The 21,746-nt window shown below is 37.6% G+C and overlaps 1 protein-coding gene across 1 annotated transcript in view; it reads right to left on the bottom strand.

Moving 5' to 3' along the window:
• ASCC3 (activating signal cointegrator 1 complex subunit 3) overlaps positions 1–21,746 on the bottom strand; it is a 216,855-nt gene that overhangs the window by 170,794 nt on the left and 24,315 nt on the right. Inside the window, exons 5-8 of the mRNA XM_026726677.2 lie at positions 17,970–18,090; positions 16,955–17,162; positions 15,147–15,288; positions 13,314–13,439 (exon numbers count right to left, since the gene is read on the bottom strand). Coding sequence (XP_026582462.1) covers positions 13,314–13,439; positions 15,147–15,288; positions 16,955–17,162; positions 17,970–18,090 — 597 coding nt within the window. The remainder of the gene's footprint in view (positions 1–13,313; positions 13,440–15,146; positions 15,289–16,954; positions 17,163–17,969; positions 18,091–21,746) is intronic.

The following is a 21,746-nucleotide window of genomic DNA, read 5'->3' as shown; positions in this document are numbered from 1 at the left end:
CAAAAGAAGACCCAAGCGATCAGCTGGGATTCGGGAGGCAGAGAATAGATGGGGGTAGGACCAGTCAGAGGCGGTATTCCGAACTGCTCAAAATTTCTGCTACCGGTTCTCTGAACTACTCAAAATTTCCACTACTGGTTCTCCAGAACTGGTCAGAACATGCTGAATGCCACCTCTGATCTATACTCTATTTCGACCTGTTCCATCGTTTATGAAAAAAGAAATGCAGTTGTGTATTTCTCTCGTACATTATGTACAATTAAAAAGGCAGACAGAAAAATCCAACAGCTAACAATGTCTTTAGAATATGAAACTTTTTAGGGTTTTTTTTTTTGTTGCTATTTTCAAAAAATAGAAAACAATAGAAAAATCCCATAATACACTAAAACCATAGTTAAACAATCTTTAAAGAAAAAAATAATAGAAACCAAGAAAGAAAAGATAAAGTTAAAATAACCAAATAAGCTCAGTTGGAAAATCTATTTCTGGATTCTGTACTTGAGAATTTGAGTAGGCATCAGCTATACTGAAACCAAATGCTAATTCGATGTACTACACTGAAATTATGGTTTCTGTATATTTAAATTAATTTAATTACCTGTTAAATCAGTGGATAAGCTACTGGCCTAGTAAGACTTGCACTTAAAGAATACTTGGAGAGACAATAGTATTACCTATTCGATTCCCAAGAGGACATGACTTACTTGCTTTATTTGATTCTAGCATCCATAGAACAACATATTGACAAAAAGGAATCTTGACTAGTAAACAATTACATTTCTAGATCATGACAAGGCTTGGAAAAAACTAATTAACCACCCTCCAGCTAATCATATGAATACAGCCAACTTGTCAGGCTCTGTTATGCGAGATGAAAACAGCCCTGCTGCTTGTGTTGCAAAAACAGTGATATACTCCAGTATTTTCTCTACGCTATTCTTAACAGCAACAACTGTGTATGAAAACCTAAAACAACAGAAATGACAAACTGAAGCACAAACATTAAAAAAAGAAAGCAAAAGTATATTGAGTTAGTTTTAAAGCTGTTTTAAAACCTATCCACCTCCTTTCTGAGAAGATATACCAGCTTGCCTTTCTCCTCCCCTACATTTAGTTCAGTTGTAGGACAAACTTCATTCCATTCTTTAGAAGAAAAACACATAGGGGACAAATGCAGCTCAAGCTCATGAGATCCATAAAGGAAAAAATGGTTAACCTGAGATTTTCCACTGTAAGGTCTCAGGTCACATTCTCAATAAAAAGGGAAGAAAGGAAAATGCCTTTATAGCATCTGTGACATAAGTGAACATGTTGCTATCACACTGCCTTTTCTGAAAGAAAGACAGACAGCTCAAAGCGCTTCTCCACTCTAGTGGGGACCAGATCACTGCATAGCTGGAGGTCATTCAAGGAAAGGGGAAAGCAGGTCACTACTACATCTCAAAGACAGATGCATATTCCATTAAGATGGCAAAACTGTAGCCAACTGAACTTAAATACACTTCTCTGTTTGATCAAAGTACATGTAAGGTGAAAAGTCTGATTTTTTTAGACAGACATTAAAAACAGTGGCATTTTCCCAATAGCTTACAGTTTTTAATTTTTGTGGTATTATACTTCTTTTGTTTTACCTGCCTATTGAGTACAAAATTAAAGAAGTTAGCAGGTTGCTACAGAGTGTAATTATGTGAGACAGAGGCAATCTGGAATGTGCAAGATATATCTTACAGACAGGTCATAGCACTTTAATATCCAAGAAAATCTAGTAGCAAGAATATTATTTCAATATTCTTGTTTTATTACCTAATCTAAAACATTCAGCTTCTTTTCCAAATCCTAGAGCCATGATGGCGAACCTATGGCACACATGCCACAGGTGGCATGCAGAGCCATTTGTGCGGGCACACAAGCCCCAGCCAAACTTACCTGCACTGAGCATGTGCAGACCTCCCAGCTGATTTTCGGCCTGTTTGAGGCCATTTTCACTTTCCCGGAGGCTTGAGGGAAGCCTCTGCAGCCCTGGGAGGCCAAAAAACGGGCCTTCTGGAAATACCAGAAGTGCTGAAACTGGATTGTTTTTCAGTCTCCAACGGCTGCAGAGGCTTCCCTCAAGTCTCAGGGAGGGTGAAAAAAGCCTCAAAAAATCAGCTGGGAGAAATGCGCATGCGCAGTGCAGGTAAGGGGGCTGGACGGGATGTTGCACGTGCATGTGCAGGGGGATGGAGCACATTGCATTGTGGGTGCCAGCTATCGCACAACGCGTGTGCTTTCGGCACACTACAACAAAAAGGTTCTCCATCACCGTCCTAGAGCCAAACAGCTAGCACATTTCAGTGTACTAATTTAAATTAAATATGTACATCAGAGTAAGAAACTTGAGGCTTTCCAAATGTCACCAAACTATTAATTACCAATAAACTCGCACAGCATGCTCAATAGTGGGAGATGCTGGTATACTTTTGGAAAATCTGGATAAGTTGCAAGTTCCTTTCCCTTGATATAGATCACTTTATGTGATATTGGTGTTATCTCAGCTTTTTGTATGATTCTGCATAAAATCATCTGAAGATATTTCTCCTTTTATGGCTAATTAAAGAGATAATGATAACAGCTTGCTTGTCTATCATAACACTCAAGATCAGCATTGCCCTTCAAAGATCACCTGCTTTGAAACAACTCTGAAGAACTGCAACTAGTTGGAAAAAAAAATGTATTCTCAGATTTAACTAAGGAACGTAGTCAATTTATGCCTTCAATTTTATTCCTGTTTAGTTTCTCTGTTATTTTAAATGTAGATTTAATGCTATTTAAACCATTACTTTAATTCTCCTTTTGTTTCTTAATTTTATTGTGTTAGGTTACATTGTTAATACAACCAATGGAGGATACAGATATAATAATTCAGAAACACACACAGAGTGGATAATGTTTAAAGCTGTATATTTTAAAAAACCACCCAGATTTGTGCATGCATAAAACATTAGAGCACTCCAGCAGATGGAAGCTTCCTTGGAATTCCCCACTTGTTCATAGCACATACTTTATAGTTCACAATAGCAAATAGGCAAACAAGGAAGACAATAAATGGAGTAATGACATTCACCATAGCAATGGTCAGATGTGTTAATGATATTCAGTCACCTCCACTCAGTTCTGGAAGCCTTACTGCAGAAGGTATGTTTTCTAGGAAAGAACCTAATTTTCCTAGATATGTTCTGAGTTCCTAGAAAACATAATTTCACAGCAACAGAAGCGCAAAATTGGCAGAAAATGCACTCAACTGGTGTGTATTTATTGCGCAATAAAACTGTGGAGCACAAAGGCCCAGAATAAGATTACTTTCTCTACAGGCATTACTAATGGTACAGCTTCCAGCTGTTTGTGTATGAGTCACGATTAAAGCCTTCAACAATCTTACCACTTTAGGGATCTCTACACATACCGAATAATGATTTTCCAGAGTACATATTTAATTTGCCTGTTCTATGATGGGAGATAAACCACCTCTTTCAAGCTTGATGTTACAATATCTATTTAACAAAAAGGGGGCAGAACTGACAAAGACTATTTTAAAGGGTAATTATAGCTGAAAGAGGGAATAAACTTAACACATCAAGGAGGAGTGAGGCAACTGTGAATACAAAGAACATTATTCCAAGAATAAACATTAATGTCATGGGCTCGGTTTTAATACAACTCGTTTTTTTCAAGTTCTTCACTTCATACAACAACTAACTAGAGTAAAACCTATTAATAACATATATGTGTATATGTAAACTGTAGAAAAATGTTATCCACCACCCTCTAGGCTTTCATTTGAATAATATGAGATACCATCTCTGTTGCATGGGCACCACTTCATCACACAAAACATATTCTTCAACATCTCTCTTTTGAGGACACATTGAGCACTGACTTTTATTTACACTTGATATAGCTCTAGCTACAGGGACCCCTAGCTCTAGAGTTCCATCAGCCTATTAAGAATTGTAGTCACACAATTCTAAACAACATCAAATCTACATCACCCAATTTAATAGACAGCCTCAAATGGTTACATTACAAGATAGATGTGTCAAATAGAACTGAGCTCCATCTTCAAAACACTAAACGTACTCAATAATTTTGACTTCATAAGTTATTTGGAAATTTGGGTAGATGGAAAATAGCATAAAGATGCTGAAAACAGTCACAGAAGATTGAAGCACTTTGTGCAACAGAACCTAAAAGAGGCAGATTTCAAGTTTAAGACCTGCAGAGATTTTCTAAAATAATCTACAGTTTGTCACTTTAGCAACCATTAAATTCTTTAAAGAAATCCTCTGGAATTTCAGGAAACAACCTTGGATTGTGCTATCTGAATAGTTTATGGATTCTCTAAGGACTTTAGCCAACAGCCATCAAAAGGCACCACACAACTTTAACAATGGCCATTTGGAACACTTAAAAAACTGCAGGCATTTTAAACACGAATTCAGTGGTACCGTGATACATCATTAATTGTTTCGGAGAGGTGTGATGAGTACCAAAAATTCTGAAAGTCAAACAATTTTTCCCATAAGGAATAATGTACTGAGTCCCAAGGTAAACAACAAGTTCTAATTTGTGCATTGAGCACCAAAGAAATGATGAGAACCAGGACAAATTTTTGTGTCAAAATGCATTGAGTACCAAATTCAATGAGTTTCAAAGCAATTGAGTACCAAAATATCACTGTATTATGATTAAATACTTCATATTCATATTAAAATATACTTCTTAGCGGGGAAACCATGCAAAACTCATGAACCTGAATATGCTTATTTTTCTGAGTAATCATATTTAGAAGAAACGGCTAGTTACTAATTAATAGTATGACTTACTGTTTCTTCTCCCTTTTGTTTTAAAGCAGTATATTTAAACAAATGCATTCAGCATTCCACAGTTTTCAGGTTACTGACACTGGGTATGCTGTAACATTATATATAAAACCAGTTAAGCTGGTGAGCAAAAGAATAGTGTTTTATATAGTTTCTAGTTGCATGCAGCTGCCCTCAGTAACTGAGCAGTTTTCTTTTTTTCATAGCAGCTGTCATCCTTTGTTAAGTATTTTGGAAGTATAATACAATGTATAATTCAAGTATATTCCATAGTGTTTCATACATTGCTAGATTTTGTGTGTGTGTGTGTGTGTGTGTGTATATATATATGTGTGTGTCATTCGGCTTTGCTCGGGTATTTTCCCACGTCATTATAGTTGTGCCTTTAAAGTTGTAGCAATGTTTCAGCAGAATCTCATCTGCCATCATCAGGCTTCTGTCATTTTGTTTCTACAGAATTTGTTTCTACAGAAGCCTGATGATGGCAGATGAGATTCTGCCGAAACATTGCTACAACTTTAAAGGCACAACTATAATGACGTGGGAAAATACCCGAGCAAAGCCGAATGCCATACATGTAAGTACCCGTGAAAATATAATATATATATATATATATATGCACAGATACACAATTTATTTGTCGTGTTACTGAAATGACAATTTCTCACAGTACAGGCAGGTATGCTATGGCTGTAACAGCTGGATCATACTGTCTATCTAATCCAAGCTCCCCTCATGGACAATCAAATGCCTATAAGAATAATTACAACAAGAATAATGGTACTCTGCTGCCAATGGTTTTTCAACAGTTGGTATACAAAGGCAAACGTGACTAAACTTTATAGCCTTGTATTTCATTAATTTGTCTATCTCAGTTTTAAAATAGTCCAAAGTGATGACTGACAAGTACATCTCATGGTTGGAAATACTACATCTGAGCTATGTGCAGTGATTGCTTTTTTTTTTTTTGTCTATGCTGATTCTCCCAATGACAGAATGACTTCAGAGTTGCTTTATTTTACTATACTATGTATAGTTTTATATTCTTCTATCATGTCCTGTACTTATTTGGCCTTCTCCTTAAGCTAACTCTCATCAAATAATATAATATTTCTTCTCCCATCCTTTAAACCATTATGGCTTCCTTAGAATTCATCCTTTTCAGCTTTAAAGCTGTACAATCTCTTTCAAGTGTGGTCCCCCTCACATAAAGGGACTGTGATACAGGTGGTATTATATTTTTAATTCTTGTTCTAAGGATTTCAAGTCTACCTTTTGCAAAGCATCCTCAGTATCAGTTGATGTTTTGATCAAATGCATACTTGAGACCTGTATATCTCAAGCTCTGCAGTTGCACTTAAATGCAATTTGTTTCTTCCCCAGGCTTTATATTTTACTTTTCTGGTAGTGTAAGCTTTTCAAACTAGATGAATTTATTCATTTACAAATTATTATAAAGTTTTAGAATGCTTTGTTTTTTAACAGTTCTATATTTATTTGATGAAAAGTCAAAAAAATTCATTATAACCGATTTGCATTGTCACTTTAGATAGTTTAGGGGGCAATGGTATAAATGAAATCTGTAATATATGCTCTTCTAATAGAATGGAAAGTGGCATTCTGATAGTTCCCCAAATGCCAAAATAATGCTATAATTTCTTTTGCAACCTGCTGAATAGCAAGACAGAATTATGGCAGGTCGTTTTTGTGCAATGTGCAAAAAAAACAACACATTTGAGCCTAGCTTTTAAAGAAGTTGCATTTCTAATTTCTACCATTCCAACAAGCATATTTCCAGATATCGCAGCATTTAGGTGAGGTGGCTAAAGGCACCTTTTTTTCCTAATTATCGTCTATAAATTTGTAGGGCACATAATATGTATTCTGTTAGCGCCTAACACTGACAAAAAGACATCACTACTTTATTCTTACCCAGAGCAGATTTTTAATGTGTAAAACACAAAATAATTATCTGCTTTTGTAACTTTCACTATGTATGCCATTTTGTCACAAAAGTTTAACTCTAGTTAATAATAGTATTCAAATTTTAGTTGTTACTTGGTAATTATATGGAAAAAGACAGTCTAAATTTCCTGAAGTAGAAATTACATAACACTTCATTTAGAAATCATGAACTTCATTTCACAAGATACAGCCATTCTTTTTCAACTGAATGAAAACGAAGTATTCACTTTTTAAATTCCAGGAACTTTATCAAAATACAATTGCAAAGACAGCATCATATAGATATCATTCATAGTTCTTCATAATGGTTACCCCTTTAAATAAGTTAGCTAGGTTGTGTGAACCAGTTCACACAACCTACCCTGTTTCTCACATAAGGCCGGGCCTTATTTTTTTTTTGACCCCCGAAAAAATGGTTAGGCCGTCTTTTCGGGGATGACTTAATTCCCCCCCTTGCATCCTCAGGTGGGTGGGTGGCGACAGCTTGGATGTTCGGGAGACCTTTCGCCACTGTTGCTTTCCCTTCTCCCTTGTTGCTGTGGCGTTAGAGCAATGCCGCAGCATTTGGTGCAGCCACATGCTGCCAGTCAAGGCTCCTCCCTGCAACCGGAGCCCTGAGGAGACACTTGGCTTCAGGCGCTCCTGTCACCACCTTCCCTTTGCCTTGAAGGTAAAGCAAATTATTTTAAAACCTCCGCTCATCCCACCAGGGAGCCGTGCGGGCTGGGTAGAGCCAGGAAAGTGAGCCGCAGGTGTTTCCTGGCTCGGCGGGATGAGCGGAGGGTCCGGCGGGGAGGCGCTCTCTGCCTTGGTGAGAGCTCTGCCGCCGGGAAGGAGGGTCCGCCTGTCAGCTGCGCTGGGCACCCCAGGCTAAGCTCTTCGCGGTCTGCCTGGGGCGCCCAGCGCAGCTGACAGGCGGGCCCTCTTTCCCAGAGGCAGAGCTCTCACCAAGGCAGGGAGCGCCTCCCCGCCGGGCACTCCACTCATCCTGCCAGGGCCATGCCAGAGCCGTGCGGGCTGAGCAGAGCCAGGAAACACCCACGGCTCGCTTTCCTGGCCCTGCCCAGCCCGCATGGCTCTGGCGCGGCCCTGGTGGGATGAGCGGAGGTTTTTAACATAATTTGCTTTACCTTCAAAGGCAAAGGGAAGGCGGCGACAGGAGCGCCTGAAGCCAAGTGTTTCCTCAGGGCTCCGGTTGCAGGGAGGAGCCCTGACTGGCCGCACATGGCTGCACCAAACGCCGCGGCATTGCTCTAACACTACAGCAGCAAGGGAAAAGGGAAAGCAACAGTGGCGGAAAGTCTCCCAATATGAACTGCCCCACCAACGCAGGCAGCACCATATCCAGGCATGCAACAAAGTACTTCCTAAGGGCAAACCCCTCCGCCATTCCCCCTCCATTTCGCATGTTTAATATGGGCCTTAATTTGGGGGGAGGGGCTTAATTTGATTTTATGCCAATAAATCATGCTGGGGCTTCCTATTGGTGGAGGCCGTATTGTTGGAGAAACACGGTAGCTAACTCTAGCTTGTTCAGTGGACTAGTGTTCAACTGTGGCATAACATAAATTTGTACCCTTTTTATGGATAGAGGCTAGTCCTTCACACAATAGCAAAATAATTTCCCCACATGTATATAGCGCTTATGGAACTAATTAAAACTGAAAATGCCCCCATTCTAACGATCATTTTCTACAAAAAATATGAAATTAAATTTAAAACAATATACAGAAGACACAGGTTTGTTTTTACATAGGTTCTATATACACAGCATGTATATCTTATCCACAGACACGTAGTTTAACTAGTATAAAGTGACTACTTTATCAAGTATAAAGTATAAATTGAAAGACTTGTTAGAAAAGAATGATATCTAGGATTGTCATGGCCCCCTCATAGCCCTGTTTAGAGGAGGAAGAGCTGGAACTGGGACTGTCTGACCAGGAGCTGAGGAAGATGCTATCCCGGGACCCTCAGGCACTGGAGGAGGAGAGCTGACTGCCTGCACAAACAAAAAGGATTGGCTGCTGACCAGCAGTGGTGCTGATAGGCAGCCAATCTCCTCTGATGAGGAAAAACTGTCTACTCCACTCGATCCAAGGGAAAGGAAAATGGAGTGTGGGCAAGCCCAGAGAAGGGCTGCAAGGCTACTTGGGAGACGGTCGCCCCACCCCTCCTCACAAGGAACACCTGGAGAGGAGTAATTTAAGGAGAAGCCTTGGGGAGTTAGTCTTTGCCAGGAACAATTGGTTGCTTTGGCTTATGCTCCTCCAGTTTCGACTCGTGCCTATTTGCTGTTTGCCTTGCCTTGCTTGGAAGATTGTTCTTCACATTTTGGTTTAGACCGAGCCCTTCTCTTGTGGCCTGCATTTGGCCTCTGCTTCGCTGTAGGTTTGGAACTGCTTCTTTTCTTGTCCTGAGGACTGCATTTGTATTGTGCCTGGACTTTCCCTGGTGGATTGGACTTGGAAACCCAGACCTTGCCCTGTGAGCAGGCTCCTAGTTTGTGGCTTTCTTTGTACTACTGGAACTGGGTTTGGGAAACGGAGAGTGGCTCCCCGTAGGGGAGGGTGGAGCCTTACAGGTTGTTGGAGAGCCTTTGGCTGAAACATTTGTTAAGAGAAATAAAGAACTCTCTAGAGGCCTGCCCTACCTTGACCAAGGAGATTAACACAATAACAATTATTAAAACACCTTTGGGGTCAAATCCTCTGGTGAAATCCAGAGCCATAGATTAGAGACTATGTGATTTCCAAAATCATAAAATGCCAGTTTTAGAAAGTCCTAAAAGGCCAATAATGGGGACAATGAAGGAGAAGCTCAGTATTGAAAAGACTTTTGTTATTCTGTTTTTACTCCGTCTTGTCATCTTCTTTTTCATAGTAGATGGCTCTGAGTTCAAAACAATCCTGACAACATTAAAATTACCTATTTTGAATTATGCCCAGATCTTTAATTACTTCCAGGAATTTTAATCCTGGTCCACTACCATAAAGACTTTCAGAACTTACAATCACTGGTAGCCCCGCCCACCCTCTTAGCTGCAGGTCTAAAAAATATGAAAAAGAGGATTAAAAATACGAGGATAAAATATACCTTGGCACCAATCTTTAAAATTTCAAAGCCTATAAAGTGAGCAGCTGGATACAGATTGGGGAGAAGGAAGCAAAAGATGGAACTGATCTTTCTGTAAGGCTAGAAATGGCCAGAAAACTAAATATTTAGACAGTTTGTTCAGTTGCAGACAAAATTTATATTCCAGGGATTTCTCCACAAAATCATAGATTAGGACATTATTTCAAGCATCTTCACCAAGACAGGAAATTCAAAAGGTATATGAGAGGTTCCATATTTACTATTCCTATACTATTTTATAAACTGATGAGCCACAATACCTGATAAAATGAAAAGATTCTAAAATAATGGTTTAGTTATATTATTCTTTTGTAGTGCTATTATATCAACAGGGAAAGAAGAGTCTTACTCGGCTGAATAAATCACGCAATGCACCTTTTGTGTCTAACCGACATGCAGATAAAAGAGTTGATTAAAATCAATAATTTAAATTGGGGCTTTCTGCTTGGTAATTAATATCATGGCTAAAATCAATGTAGATGATTTCCAGCCCCCAGATTCTATCAGTAAGGCCCACTTAACTAGTTTATTTAAAGTCTATATAATTGATGCTTTTCTTGAATAAGATGCACAGGGAAATTTTCTATAATCACCAACGCTGATATTTCTTATTTTCTACACTAGATTTGCTCAAGAAACACACCCTACCCCCATAATTCCTATATTCATTAGTGGCAGATAAGATATACTGCCTTAAGAACCTGCAGTATCTTCTCCACTGCTCTGCTCTAATATGCATATAATTAGGAGTCATTTAGCAGATCATGTTGCTCAACCGCACAGTTCCAGAAGATTTGTTTGGTTTTGGCTTATTATGATATGCAAATATGTCCATTATGATGTAGTATTCAGTAGAAGCCAGACCACAATAGCTTGTTCAGTAAACCATGTTTTTAAACAAATTGTCACCGTGGGGGTATGTGAATGTAGCTATTGGCAGTTAAAACATTAGATTTGTGTCCGATACAGAAAGGAATTTTTTTTATCTATTTTGAGTTTATGTTAAAACTATCCTCAACAAAATTGCAACTTTCGAAAGCTGTGAAGACTTTATGGCAAATACGCCACTACACCTTTCTTTCTTTTGCTGATTGTATTTAGAACATTAAAATATATTGATAGAAATTATGTTTCCTCTGCCTTTACTGAATGTTTATTTGATAGAATATTTATACAATTTTGTTCCTAAAATATTTCATGCATTTTTTCTGATGCTGAGATTATTTATAGAATAATGTTCTAATTCATGAATCTTTACAGCACATATTGCTGAATAAGTACTATAAATGGGATAAAAGGAGTGTTGTTATTTATTCATAGGATAAATATATAAAGCTACCCATAGGTAGAGTGCATGTTTTAAAAAAAGACACTGATATACTTCTAGGATATGATGAAAGCTATACACCCACTCATCTGAAACATATCAAGCTGAAAAAAAGTGTCCTTAGCATTAGTTATAAAAAGTATTGCCCTCACATTTAAAATGATGTTAGGTTAATATTTTCAAAGACCTTTTCTAAATAGAAAACAACTAAAATTAGAATCTGAGCATATTATTCTCCACAATCCTGCCTGCTTTATCTATCACCAAATTTAGAAAACATCTGACAACTCTACTAGGTAAGAAAATGGGACCCAAGACGTATTATTTTAATGTCAGTTTACAGTGCAACTGTTGTAAAAAAAATCAGGCATCTTGAAAGCATTTTGCATATTTTTAAGGCTGTATGATCCAAGGAAACAAGGTTTCAAAAAATTAGCATACATATTTCCTAGGACATTTTATTTTACAAATAAATATAAGTATTTTAAAAAAGCAACAGGGACTGCTGGGATTTCCATCACTGAATGATGCAGCAACGATGCATAACATTACATGACAGCATCACTTACTGACAACAATCCCCTAGTGCCTCTTACCATCAATAAGCCAAAATTATGAGTTGTTAAGCAAATAACATTTGAGCTGTAAGGTGGCAGGCAGGTAAATAGTTGCTGTCAGAGGGAGGAGGGGGTACGGTGGGGGTGGGGGGGCTGTGAGGTGCAAGCACCTCAGGCAGAGGAAGAATGCTTCCGGGAGGGGAGAATACAAGCAACTGACTACAATGACTTGTGACTTTCTCTACGGACTTCCTTACTGATTTTGCTTGTGGGAAACTGTCTGCAGATGGTGATCATGTATCCATAAGATGCTTCAACTGTTATAAATGCGAGTCAATTGCCAAGCTCACTCCCAGACTGTGATTACTTTGTCTGAAATAGGGTTTCCTGCTTGGGCAGGGGATTGTACTAAGGTCCCGTCCAACTCTGTTATTCTGTTATTTGACCACAATGATACTGGGACAAATGGAACTTCAAAGATTGGTCATAACTACCACTTATTTAGTACCACATACTGAATGAATGGTCATCAAAATGAAACAACTTGTTTCTAAGCACCGCGGTGGCGCAGTAGTTAAGAGTGCAGTGCTGCAGGCTACTTCTGCTGACTGCCAGCAGCCTGCAATTTGGCAGTTCAAATCTCACCAGGCTCAAGGTTGACTCAGGCTTCCATCCTTTTGAGGTGGGTAAAATGAGGACCCAGATTGTTATGGGCAATATGCTGACTCTGTAAAACCCCTAGAGAGGGCTGTAAAGCATTGTGAAGTGGTATATAAGTCTATTGCTATTGCTAAGAATACAGACAGGTCAAGGTATTCAGCAAAAAAGGAACAAATCTCTGTGTTATTTCCAACACTGAAAAGGTCACATGTGACCTCTTCAACCTCACTCCCAGTCACAAAAGGGAATTACATGTACTCTTTCCTAGTGTAACTGCAATGTGAGAAGTGCTACAGAGAATAAAATTCAGAAGTACGGGTAGTCCTCGACTTACAACAGTTCATTTAGTGATAGTTACCAACTGCAGTGATTCACAAATGTGACAAGAAAAGTCGTAAAATCGGAAAAAAGCTCACTTAACAAATTTCTTACTTAACAACATAAATTTCAGGCTCCACTGTGGTCGTAAACTGAGGACTACCTGTACATATAGGAGCTTACAGTCTCAGTGTTGTCACTGTTGGCTTACAAACCATTTGTATATTTTCATCCTATATTTTCTATCTCGGATATGATATATCTACAGCGTATCTTATTTCCAAGCAATTTATAATATTGATGATTTTAAATAATCTTTAAATTAAAAATGTATATATTATTAAAGAAATAATCATTTGTTATTCAAATAATTTGAATAAAAATAATAACAATAAATCTCCATAATACTGTTTCAATATTTATATTGTAGAACAATAAAAGGCTGAAGCTTCTACAAATGCCTCAGAACAGAAATTAGGAATTTCACCTTACCTCATCTAAATCCTTTATATAAACTGGCTTTTCCACTAAACCCATTGGCATTGGTTCACTGTGAGGTATTTTTACTTCTTCATACATTTTATTATTTTCTCTCTCAATAGCTTCTGGCAAAAGCATCTGTAAAAATTAAAAAGAAGAAAGGAAAGGAGAAAGAAAAACAGTTTAAAATAATGAATTGGACACAGAACATTTTCTTCTCAGTTAGCAGCATCAAACTACAGCTAACTAAACAGTTAGCAAACTAAGTATCAGTTTAAACATACTCTAAAACAAGCAAAGGTTTCTAAAAAATGGACAAAGGAAATCTTTGGTACTCTATTAAAGTTAATTCACTCCACTTAATATTTGTGGTGTATTTGTATTTCCAATTCTATAATGACTATAAAATTGTTGTTGTTTTTAAAAAAAGAGAGAAATCAGAAAATTGTTTTGGAATACAATAATCTGAATACATGTCATTATATTTTCCACTTATTGAAATTAGAGCCAAGTTTCTGCTTGTAAATTTAACTATTTAAGATGGTATTTCCACTATCTGCTCAGGAGTGGGAAAATTCATGGCAAGCAGCCAAGAAAATAATGAGTTTGTTTGCAGGGGGAGGAAAAAAACCCATAGGATTCCCTTTCTATTGCACACAGTTTTAATATATTGATATAGATTATAGATCCCTTTTAAGACTGGGTTTCCTCTATGTAAGATTGTAACTCCCAGAAAGGGCATGGCAGCAGGGAATTTCAAGACTTAACAGTCCTAAAACATCTGAAGGAACACTAGCTGCAGAAATCTGTATTAGGTTATCAGATGAAATACATTTTGGTTAGAATAAGGCTGCATGCTTTTTGCTGTTCACTTCAACAACAAAATTACTTGACCATGTGGTCAGAAAGGGCATCTTTCAGTTGGTCAACCAATACTTTGAACTAGATGGCTGCAAGCTTCTGTAAATACAAAGGACCAGAAGGACTGGCAAAGTGTACGAATACTTCTACAAAGCTTTAGGATAAAATGGGTCTCTCTATTTTCTTGTCTCTCTCCATCTTTTATTGAACATATTTTTTCTTGCTGTTCGTATTACTTCATAATAAAGAAACATCTGCAACAACGAGTAAAGCAAAGTTTGCAAACCAGCTTTCAACTAATTTAACTTAATTCAACTAATTATAATCAGCATATAATCAACAGATAGACATTACAGCATGACTAAAGCAAATATGAAGGGTTAGGTAAGAATCATGCAAAAGAAAGAAAAGGAAAAAATGTGGTAAATGTAGGACAGTTTGAATATGTTCCCTGTGTTCTAAAGACAGTGAACAAATCAGGAATTCTGGCTTGCTCTACCATCTGGTTATGACCTCTTTAGATTTGTAATTAATATATAACATGAAATTCTAAATCTGTGGCCCAGAGATTTGTAACAAATGAATAAATTCGTTTTTCCATTGTTCCAGCTGAGAATACCTAACATTCTGTAACTTGAGAGCCATTAGGAACCATACAGTTCAAGAGCAGATAAAATTTATAATTTGAAGTAACATCTTTCACTTCTTGGGTGGTCCTCTAATATATGTTGTTGCCAATTTCAATATTTCAAGGGAAAAACAGCTGAATATAGCAAAAGACACCCAAGCCCCCAAACCATTTCATGGAACTAATGGGAATGAATTCTTTAAGATATCTTTAAGGCCAAGTGATCGACATTTTTCACCATAAGAAAATATGCATGTACCTATCAAGGGGCGGGGGATAAAAAATAGGGACAAAAATTACCTCTTCAGAGAAGCTCACTTAAATTAATTACTCAGAAGGAAACTGTAAAGGCATACCTTTGATCCGCCAATAAAAGCTGATGTTTTCCTAGCTTCCGCTTGTGAGTCATAAACATGCGGATAATGAATTTTGTCAAATTCCATGTCTCGCTGTCTGCCTAAAACCGGCATCGTGCGAGCGTTCAAAAGGGCTTGTTCTCTGTAATCACAAAAGGAAGGCCAGTGACAATCAAAACTGCAGCATATAGGAACTCAACACAGAATGCAGTGACGCCATGGAAATTGTCGCAAATACGAAGTAAATTCAACATCAGGGTTAGAGAGCTTCATAACAGACACCAGAGTGGTGCTACCTTTCAAACATTCCTTGAGCAAAGAAGCCTGCACATATTAACACCATCCATGATGGTCCCTTTTAGGGAAGCAGAAATGGGGAACAATTCTCCCGTCTTCTTCAGTCAAGTGATAGTTATGTAATTATGCACAGATATACAGGCACTCCCCAAGTTTTGATTGCTAATAGGACTGGGATTCTTGATGCTAAGTGAAGTGCTTGGAAAGCATGATGTCATGTATCCACATTGCTCAGTCCCAACCCTGCTTTTTCAAGAGGCAATCATACTTTTTTTTTTTGTAGACATTGCGCTTCTCATCCAAAAAAACTCCCTCAACTCTACTTCTTGGATGAGAAGTGAAACGTCTTCAAAGAAAAACCAGTTACCTCTCGAAAAAAGCACCTTTAGAACAACCATGACCTGGATGACTGAGAATCTCCATACCTATTGCTTAGTGATCACAATCTGAGTAATCCCAAGATATGCAGGCCATTAATTGGAACGTGAAAAAGGTACCAGATAAGAAATGCCAAAGTGCTATAGGGTGGAGGAGTCCCTGGAAGGCCTGGCATAGGTCATGCACAAGTTGAGAAAGGGGAACTTGGTGCAGTCTAAGTTCAGGAAAGTCAGGGAATGAGAATGTGAGTTGCCTGTGTCAAAGTGCAAGGAGGCCAAAGAAAGAGGGTGCAAGGCATGTGTGTACACGACTGCAGGAAAGCTAGGGAAGGAGGAGGTATGATGCATGTAATCCCAGGGAGGCCATTAAAAGAGGGTGTCGGATGCATTTGTAAGTACAGGGTGGCCTGAGAAAAGAGGGGGGCAGAGGTGTATGAATATGCAGGCAGGCCAAGGAAAGAGGGCATCGGGTAAGTGTGATCACAGGGTGGCATGGAAAGAGGGTGCTAGTGGGTACATGGGTGGGTGGGCGTGCAAAAAGGCCCAGGGAAGGAGGTCATGGGTGAGTGCATGAGTGTGTATGAACACAGGAAGGCTGTGTTAGGGTTATAATGGATGAATGCTTGTAAAAAGCACAAGAAGGTTGGGGAAGGCAGATGCTGGTGTTTGCATGTGTGCATGCAAGTGCAATGAAGCCAGGGAAGGAGGGTGCTGGTATACGTGTCTGTGTGTGTATGTGTGATAGATCATCTGAATGGAGAATGCAGAGTAAAAGATACATTAATTTTTTTAAAAAAAGGATTAGCAAGCAATTATTCAAATCAACCATCCATTCATGCCTTTCAGACTATCCCCTTCCTTAACCAGAAACAGTGTTTTTCTACCTCCATATAATTTTTTCAAGGGTTACTAAGGTTTGAAGTTGAACCCCTTCCAATTTGGCATTGACAAGGTTGACGCACATATTAATGTCTCGCTTAGCAACATAAATTTTGGACTCAATTGTGGTCATAACTACCCATACTTTAATTAAAATTTGACTTGTAATTGAAACTTTCTCATTGAGAGGGCCAAATTAAGGGAAAGTAAATGCTTGGCAAACATCAAGGGTAGCATTATACTGAAACGCCTTACCTTTGCATCCGTAACTCCTTCGGATCGAAATTGATTCCTGCATCAACAAGAATTTCTCCTTCCTCCCCAGTTCGTTTTTCTCGCCTGGCATTTCGTTTTTCTTCACGGCGATATAATTTCATTAGCTGCTTCTCTTGTTCAGACTGAATGGTGACTTGGCAACCATAATTTGGCTTAGAATTTTCTCCGGTAAATTTTCTGCACTGTTCTGTAACATGGAATCACACTCAGTTATTTATAGATTTCCGTTCTCTGCACTCTTGGTTCTGAGCAACATTACAAAGGCTTAAAAGTAACTTTATGAAGTATTTAAAGTTGACTAAAATCTTGAAAAAAAATTGATGTATCAGTTGTATTTCTTCTACAAAATAGAATAGAATCAAGAAGATCCCATCATCAGAATATAATCTAACCCTGAAAAAGGAAGCTGATATAGAATAGCAAAGCTGCTTTCTATAAAATACCCTGCAAAATTAAAGCCCCTAAACTAATGCACTGCAATTTCCTCCAGTATTCTTGCAGATTTCTGTAGAGCTAGCATCGATTTGGCCTATTAAATGCCTAATTCAATTTGTGTATAAAGCCTGGAAGATGTTTTTATCGGTTATCTAATATTCAACAGTACAACCTTTTATTACTTATTAGTCAAATTTATATAGCTACCCATCCCACAAATGTGATTTTTTTTTACACAGACTGAGATATCAGAGTGATGTATTTTAAACCTGATTATTCTGGAACACTATAAGGAAAATTCCTTTATCATAGCCTCTGAATATTTGGAACAGTGTGATAAATCATCTCCCAAAGAAAAATGCAATCAAACTATATTGAAAATCAGGTTCACTTATTTAAAAAAAACAAAAACTCAAAAAAAATATGTGTTTTTTAACTTTTTACAGATGAAATAAACCATGCATTTAATTTTTTTGTTTTTACCAGTCTCACTAATTTATAAAATAATTTATTTTTCTTATAGAAAGAATTTAACTATGCAACTTTGTAAAGATTGTACCTTGTAAAGATTGTAGTCTGTAATCATTTGGTCCAGAGAAAGATTTCTCCACAATGGTAATTCTGTTCTGCAGGAGCTTCTCTATTAATTCAAATCCTTCAGGTCCTAGTAATTCAAACAACTGAACACGAGGGGAGAAAAAAAAATGATGTTATCATTTTCATTGATCCTATCTATTCACAAAAGTCTGCATATTCACAATTTGAAGCTACCATGTTCAACAACTGGAAAACATACAGAGTTTCTCCCACTTGCCATTATACATGGAGCCTATGCACATGAAGATACTATAAGATTCTATTAGTGACATTAAGGGATGACCTCAAAGGAGCTGATTAAGAGAGCCCATTTTCTTATATTTCTATAGATTCATTTCAGCATCAAGCAGCAGAACGCATTGCACAGACAGATAGTGTTATCAACACTGTCAAAAATTATTGCCTAATCCAATTCAGAACATGATCCAAATTCACACTAGTTCTTACAAACGTTGGGAAATGAATTTGAATGAACCAAACCATTATTTAAAAAAAACAAATGATTGTATCAGTCATATTTGCTAACAACAGAAAATATATAAGAAATTACAAATCTTCTCCGTGTATTAGTGCATTAAAAAAAGAAACTTTTTGTTGGAAAACATCTATCTGGAAAGCATCTAGGAGGAGGTATGATTGGCCACGTTATAGAGTCCCCACTTAGCAAGTCAACTAAACTCGTTTTTTTCTCAAAAAGCTAAGCCGAACTGGTACCTGGATGACTGGACTGATCTAAGAAATTGGAAAACACACCAAAAAGCAAGGACTTTGTGTGTCTGCCATATTGTTGCCACAAATACTCCACGAATATATTCATAAAATCATCAGGAGACAAGCTTGACCAAAGGGATCCTTAACATCTCTCTGAAAACTCCAGAGTAATTTTATGCAGTATTCAAAATACAACACAGGTTTATTTTTTTTTCCTGACTGAAGTTTTGTAGTTATTTTCTTCACAACCCATAATTTAAATCCATTATACAAAATACTGTCATGCTGCTTAATGAAACAACCACATCTTCCACAACACTAGATATATAATGTCAAATAACATAATTTCATAATTTCAAAACAGCAGCAAAATCAGCTTCTCCATTTTTTGGGTAAAACTTAAAAGTCTCTTAATAATCTTTAAAAATCACTTACGAAATTACATTACGGTAAATTAATTACTGAAATCTGCTTTTACTCAAGATAAAATTTAATATTCAATGTCTGTGTGTTTCTTATTTTGCATTCCTAGTAATGGCCATTTGTGTAATTAATGTTTTAAGAATTATTAAAAGATAAAAAGAAAAGGAGAGAGTTTGGGGGATTTATTGGTCTTAGGAAGCATAAATTGTCCTTGTGTGATGTTTAAAGCATTAAAATAGCATTGCCAAGAATGTATTCGATTGTAGTCAGAAAAAGGAAAATGTTACTATTTATGTATGCAAATCTATAATTTTTTTCCAAACCTGATGCAATCATCCTGTATATATGAAAAACAAAATCACAATGAAATACTAACAAGTTCTTAAATAATTCTCTCAATTTTCATTTGTGTTTCTTCCATATAAAGCCATAAAAAATGTTCTTTCAAGTGTCAGCAAACCATCTTAACATCAATCATATGTTAAGTCATGATTTAACTTTAATAAATCATACTAATATCTTGAATAGTCCATGGGTACATAGCAATTTTCACAGTACTGCTAGTAATTATATCTGTATCTTGACACTGTTTTGATTAGTGAATACTGTGAATATCACAATACCATAAAATCAAAGTATAATTACAAAAAAATCTTTACTGTTATTACGTTTCTTGTAGAATAGCAATCACACTTAGACCTATATACCATTTCACAGTGCTTTAGAGTGCTCTCTAAATGGTTTACAGAGTCAGCATATTGCCCCCAACAATCTGGATCCTCAGTTTACTGACCTCGGAAGTTGATATAATGTATACAGATAGTCCTCAACTTACAATTACAATTGAGCCCAACATTTCCATTGCTATACAAGATTTTTGCCCCACGTTTGACTGAGTTTTGACCTTTGTTGACACAGTTGTTAGATGAAATCATTGCAGTTGTTAAGTTAATAACAAGTTAATTAGTTGTTAAGTGAATCTGGCTTCCCCATTGATTTCACTTGTCAGAAGATTGCAAAAGGTGATTACTTGACCGCAGGACACTTCAATTGTCATAAATAATTGCCAAGTGTCCAAATAGTAATCACATGACCATGGGGATATTACAATGGTCATAATGTGAAAAATTGTCAAAAGTCACTTTTTTATGCTGTTGTAACTTCAATCAGACACTAAACAGCGCATGCTTGTTTTCACCAATATGTAGCAGAAGGTTTCTATCCTTGGCTGTAGACAGATGCTTAAGTCTAGCAGCTGTAAACAATAAATCTGAATTTCTTAGTAACATCGTAGGCCAGAATTCTAGGCTGCAATTTCCCCTTTGTGTACTTAAAGTTGGCCGTCCCAATTGGCATTTCATAGGTTTAAAATGCACCGTTTATATAACTAAATGAGCAACCCTGTGTTGTGGTCCACTGGCAGCCTGTAGAGACAGCAGCAGAATTGGATAGTGGGGGAGAGCTTGGGCCAGTCTGGAGTCTGGGAAGGACTCAGACGAGGTCCTGCATCTGATACAGAGATGGGGCCAGGGCCATCTGGGAGTTATGTGCTGACTCCGGAGCCTCCAGAATCTGACAGCAGCGAGGCAAAGGAACAAGGGGAGCCTGTTCCCAGTGCACATGTGCACAGAGCTGCCAGAAGGCAAGAGCAGCTAAGACAAAAGGGGTGACTCGGTAGTAAGGCTTGATATAAAGGAAGTGCAAAGGGACAGGAAACTTTGCAGGAAACAACATCGTTCACTCTGTTCGGATTAAACCTTGAAGCTGTCTGGACTTTGTACTTCGGCTTTTTACAGTTAATTTGGCACTTTAGTTGTTGGCAGCAAGTCAAAGGAGATAAAGGTGGATGCTTATCTCGAGAGACTGGGACTCATTACAGTCTGGGAATGAACATAATTCCCAGCATTGAAATAAAACAAGAGTTGTTTGGACTAAGCGTGTGCTTAATTGCAGTCTCAGAAAGCCTTGGTCAGAACACCCTGTACTTAAGGCATTGTTTAATATTGAACTGCTTGAGACCATCAAGGAGAATGTGCCCGTTAGATAATTAGGTCTTTATAACACATGCATTGATGAAAATGCCAAAAAAGATACAACAGCCATTAAGAAGACTGTTTCCAATCCAAATGCGTCTCACCAAGAAACTGCAGTTAATCACAGTTTTATAAATAACAGTAATTATCTGGCTACCAATTTCAGGTTCAATACTGTACTAAATATGTAGCAGTAAATGGATCAGTTCCAATTTAATCGGTCCTGAACAAGCATGAGAACTCAAGTGTCATCAGATTACATGGACAAAAATTTATTTAAGAAAATTTATATGGCTGCCTAAATTCACTCTTAGTGACTCCAGGCAGCTTACGAAGAGAAAAGCCCAATACCACTGCAATAAAAAAGAGTCAAATTAATTTATTTTATTACTATTATTACATTGGTTTTACAAGATCAGGTTTCAGAACAAAGCTTTGCTAGAGCCCTTCCCTATTGCGAAAAGAAGCCAATTGATTACATAGCGGTTCACAAGAACTGCTTATGTTAGGAAAGAAGCAACTGCAATCGAAGAGCTCTGAAAGCAAACTTTGGTCCTATTTCAGCAAAGAAG

The sequence above is a fragment of the Pseudonaja textilis genome, chromosome 1 (assembly GCF_049901715.1).
Source record: "Pseudonaja textilis isolate UNSWEBS1 chromosome 1, rPseTex1.2, whole genome shotgun sequence".
Taxonomy (NCBI): domain Eukaryota; kingdom Metazoa; phylum Chordata; class Lepidosauria; order Squamata; family Elapidae; genus Pseudonaja; species Pseudonaja textilis.
Note: the sequence above shows the minus strand (reverse complement) of the source record. Positions and strands in the feature narration are given on the sequence as shown.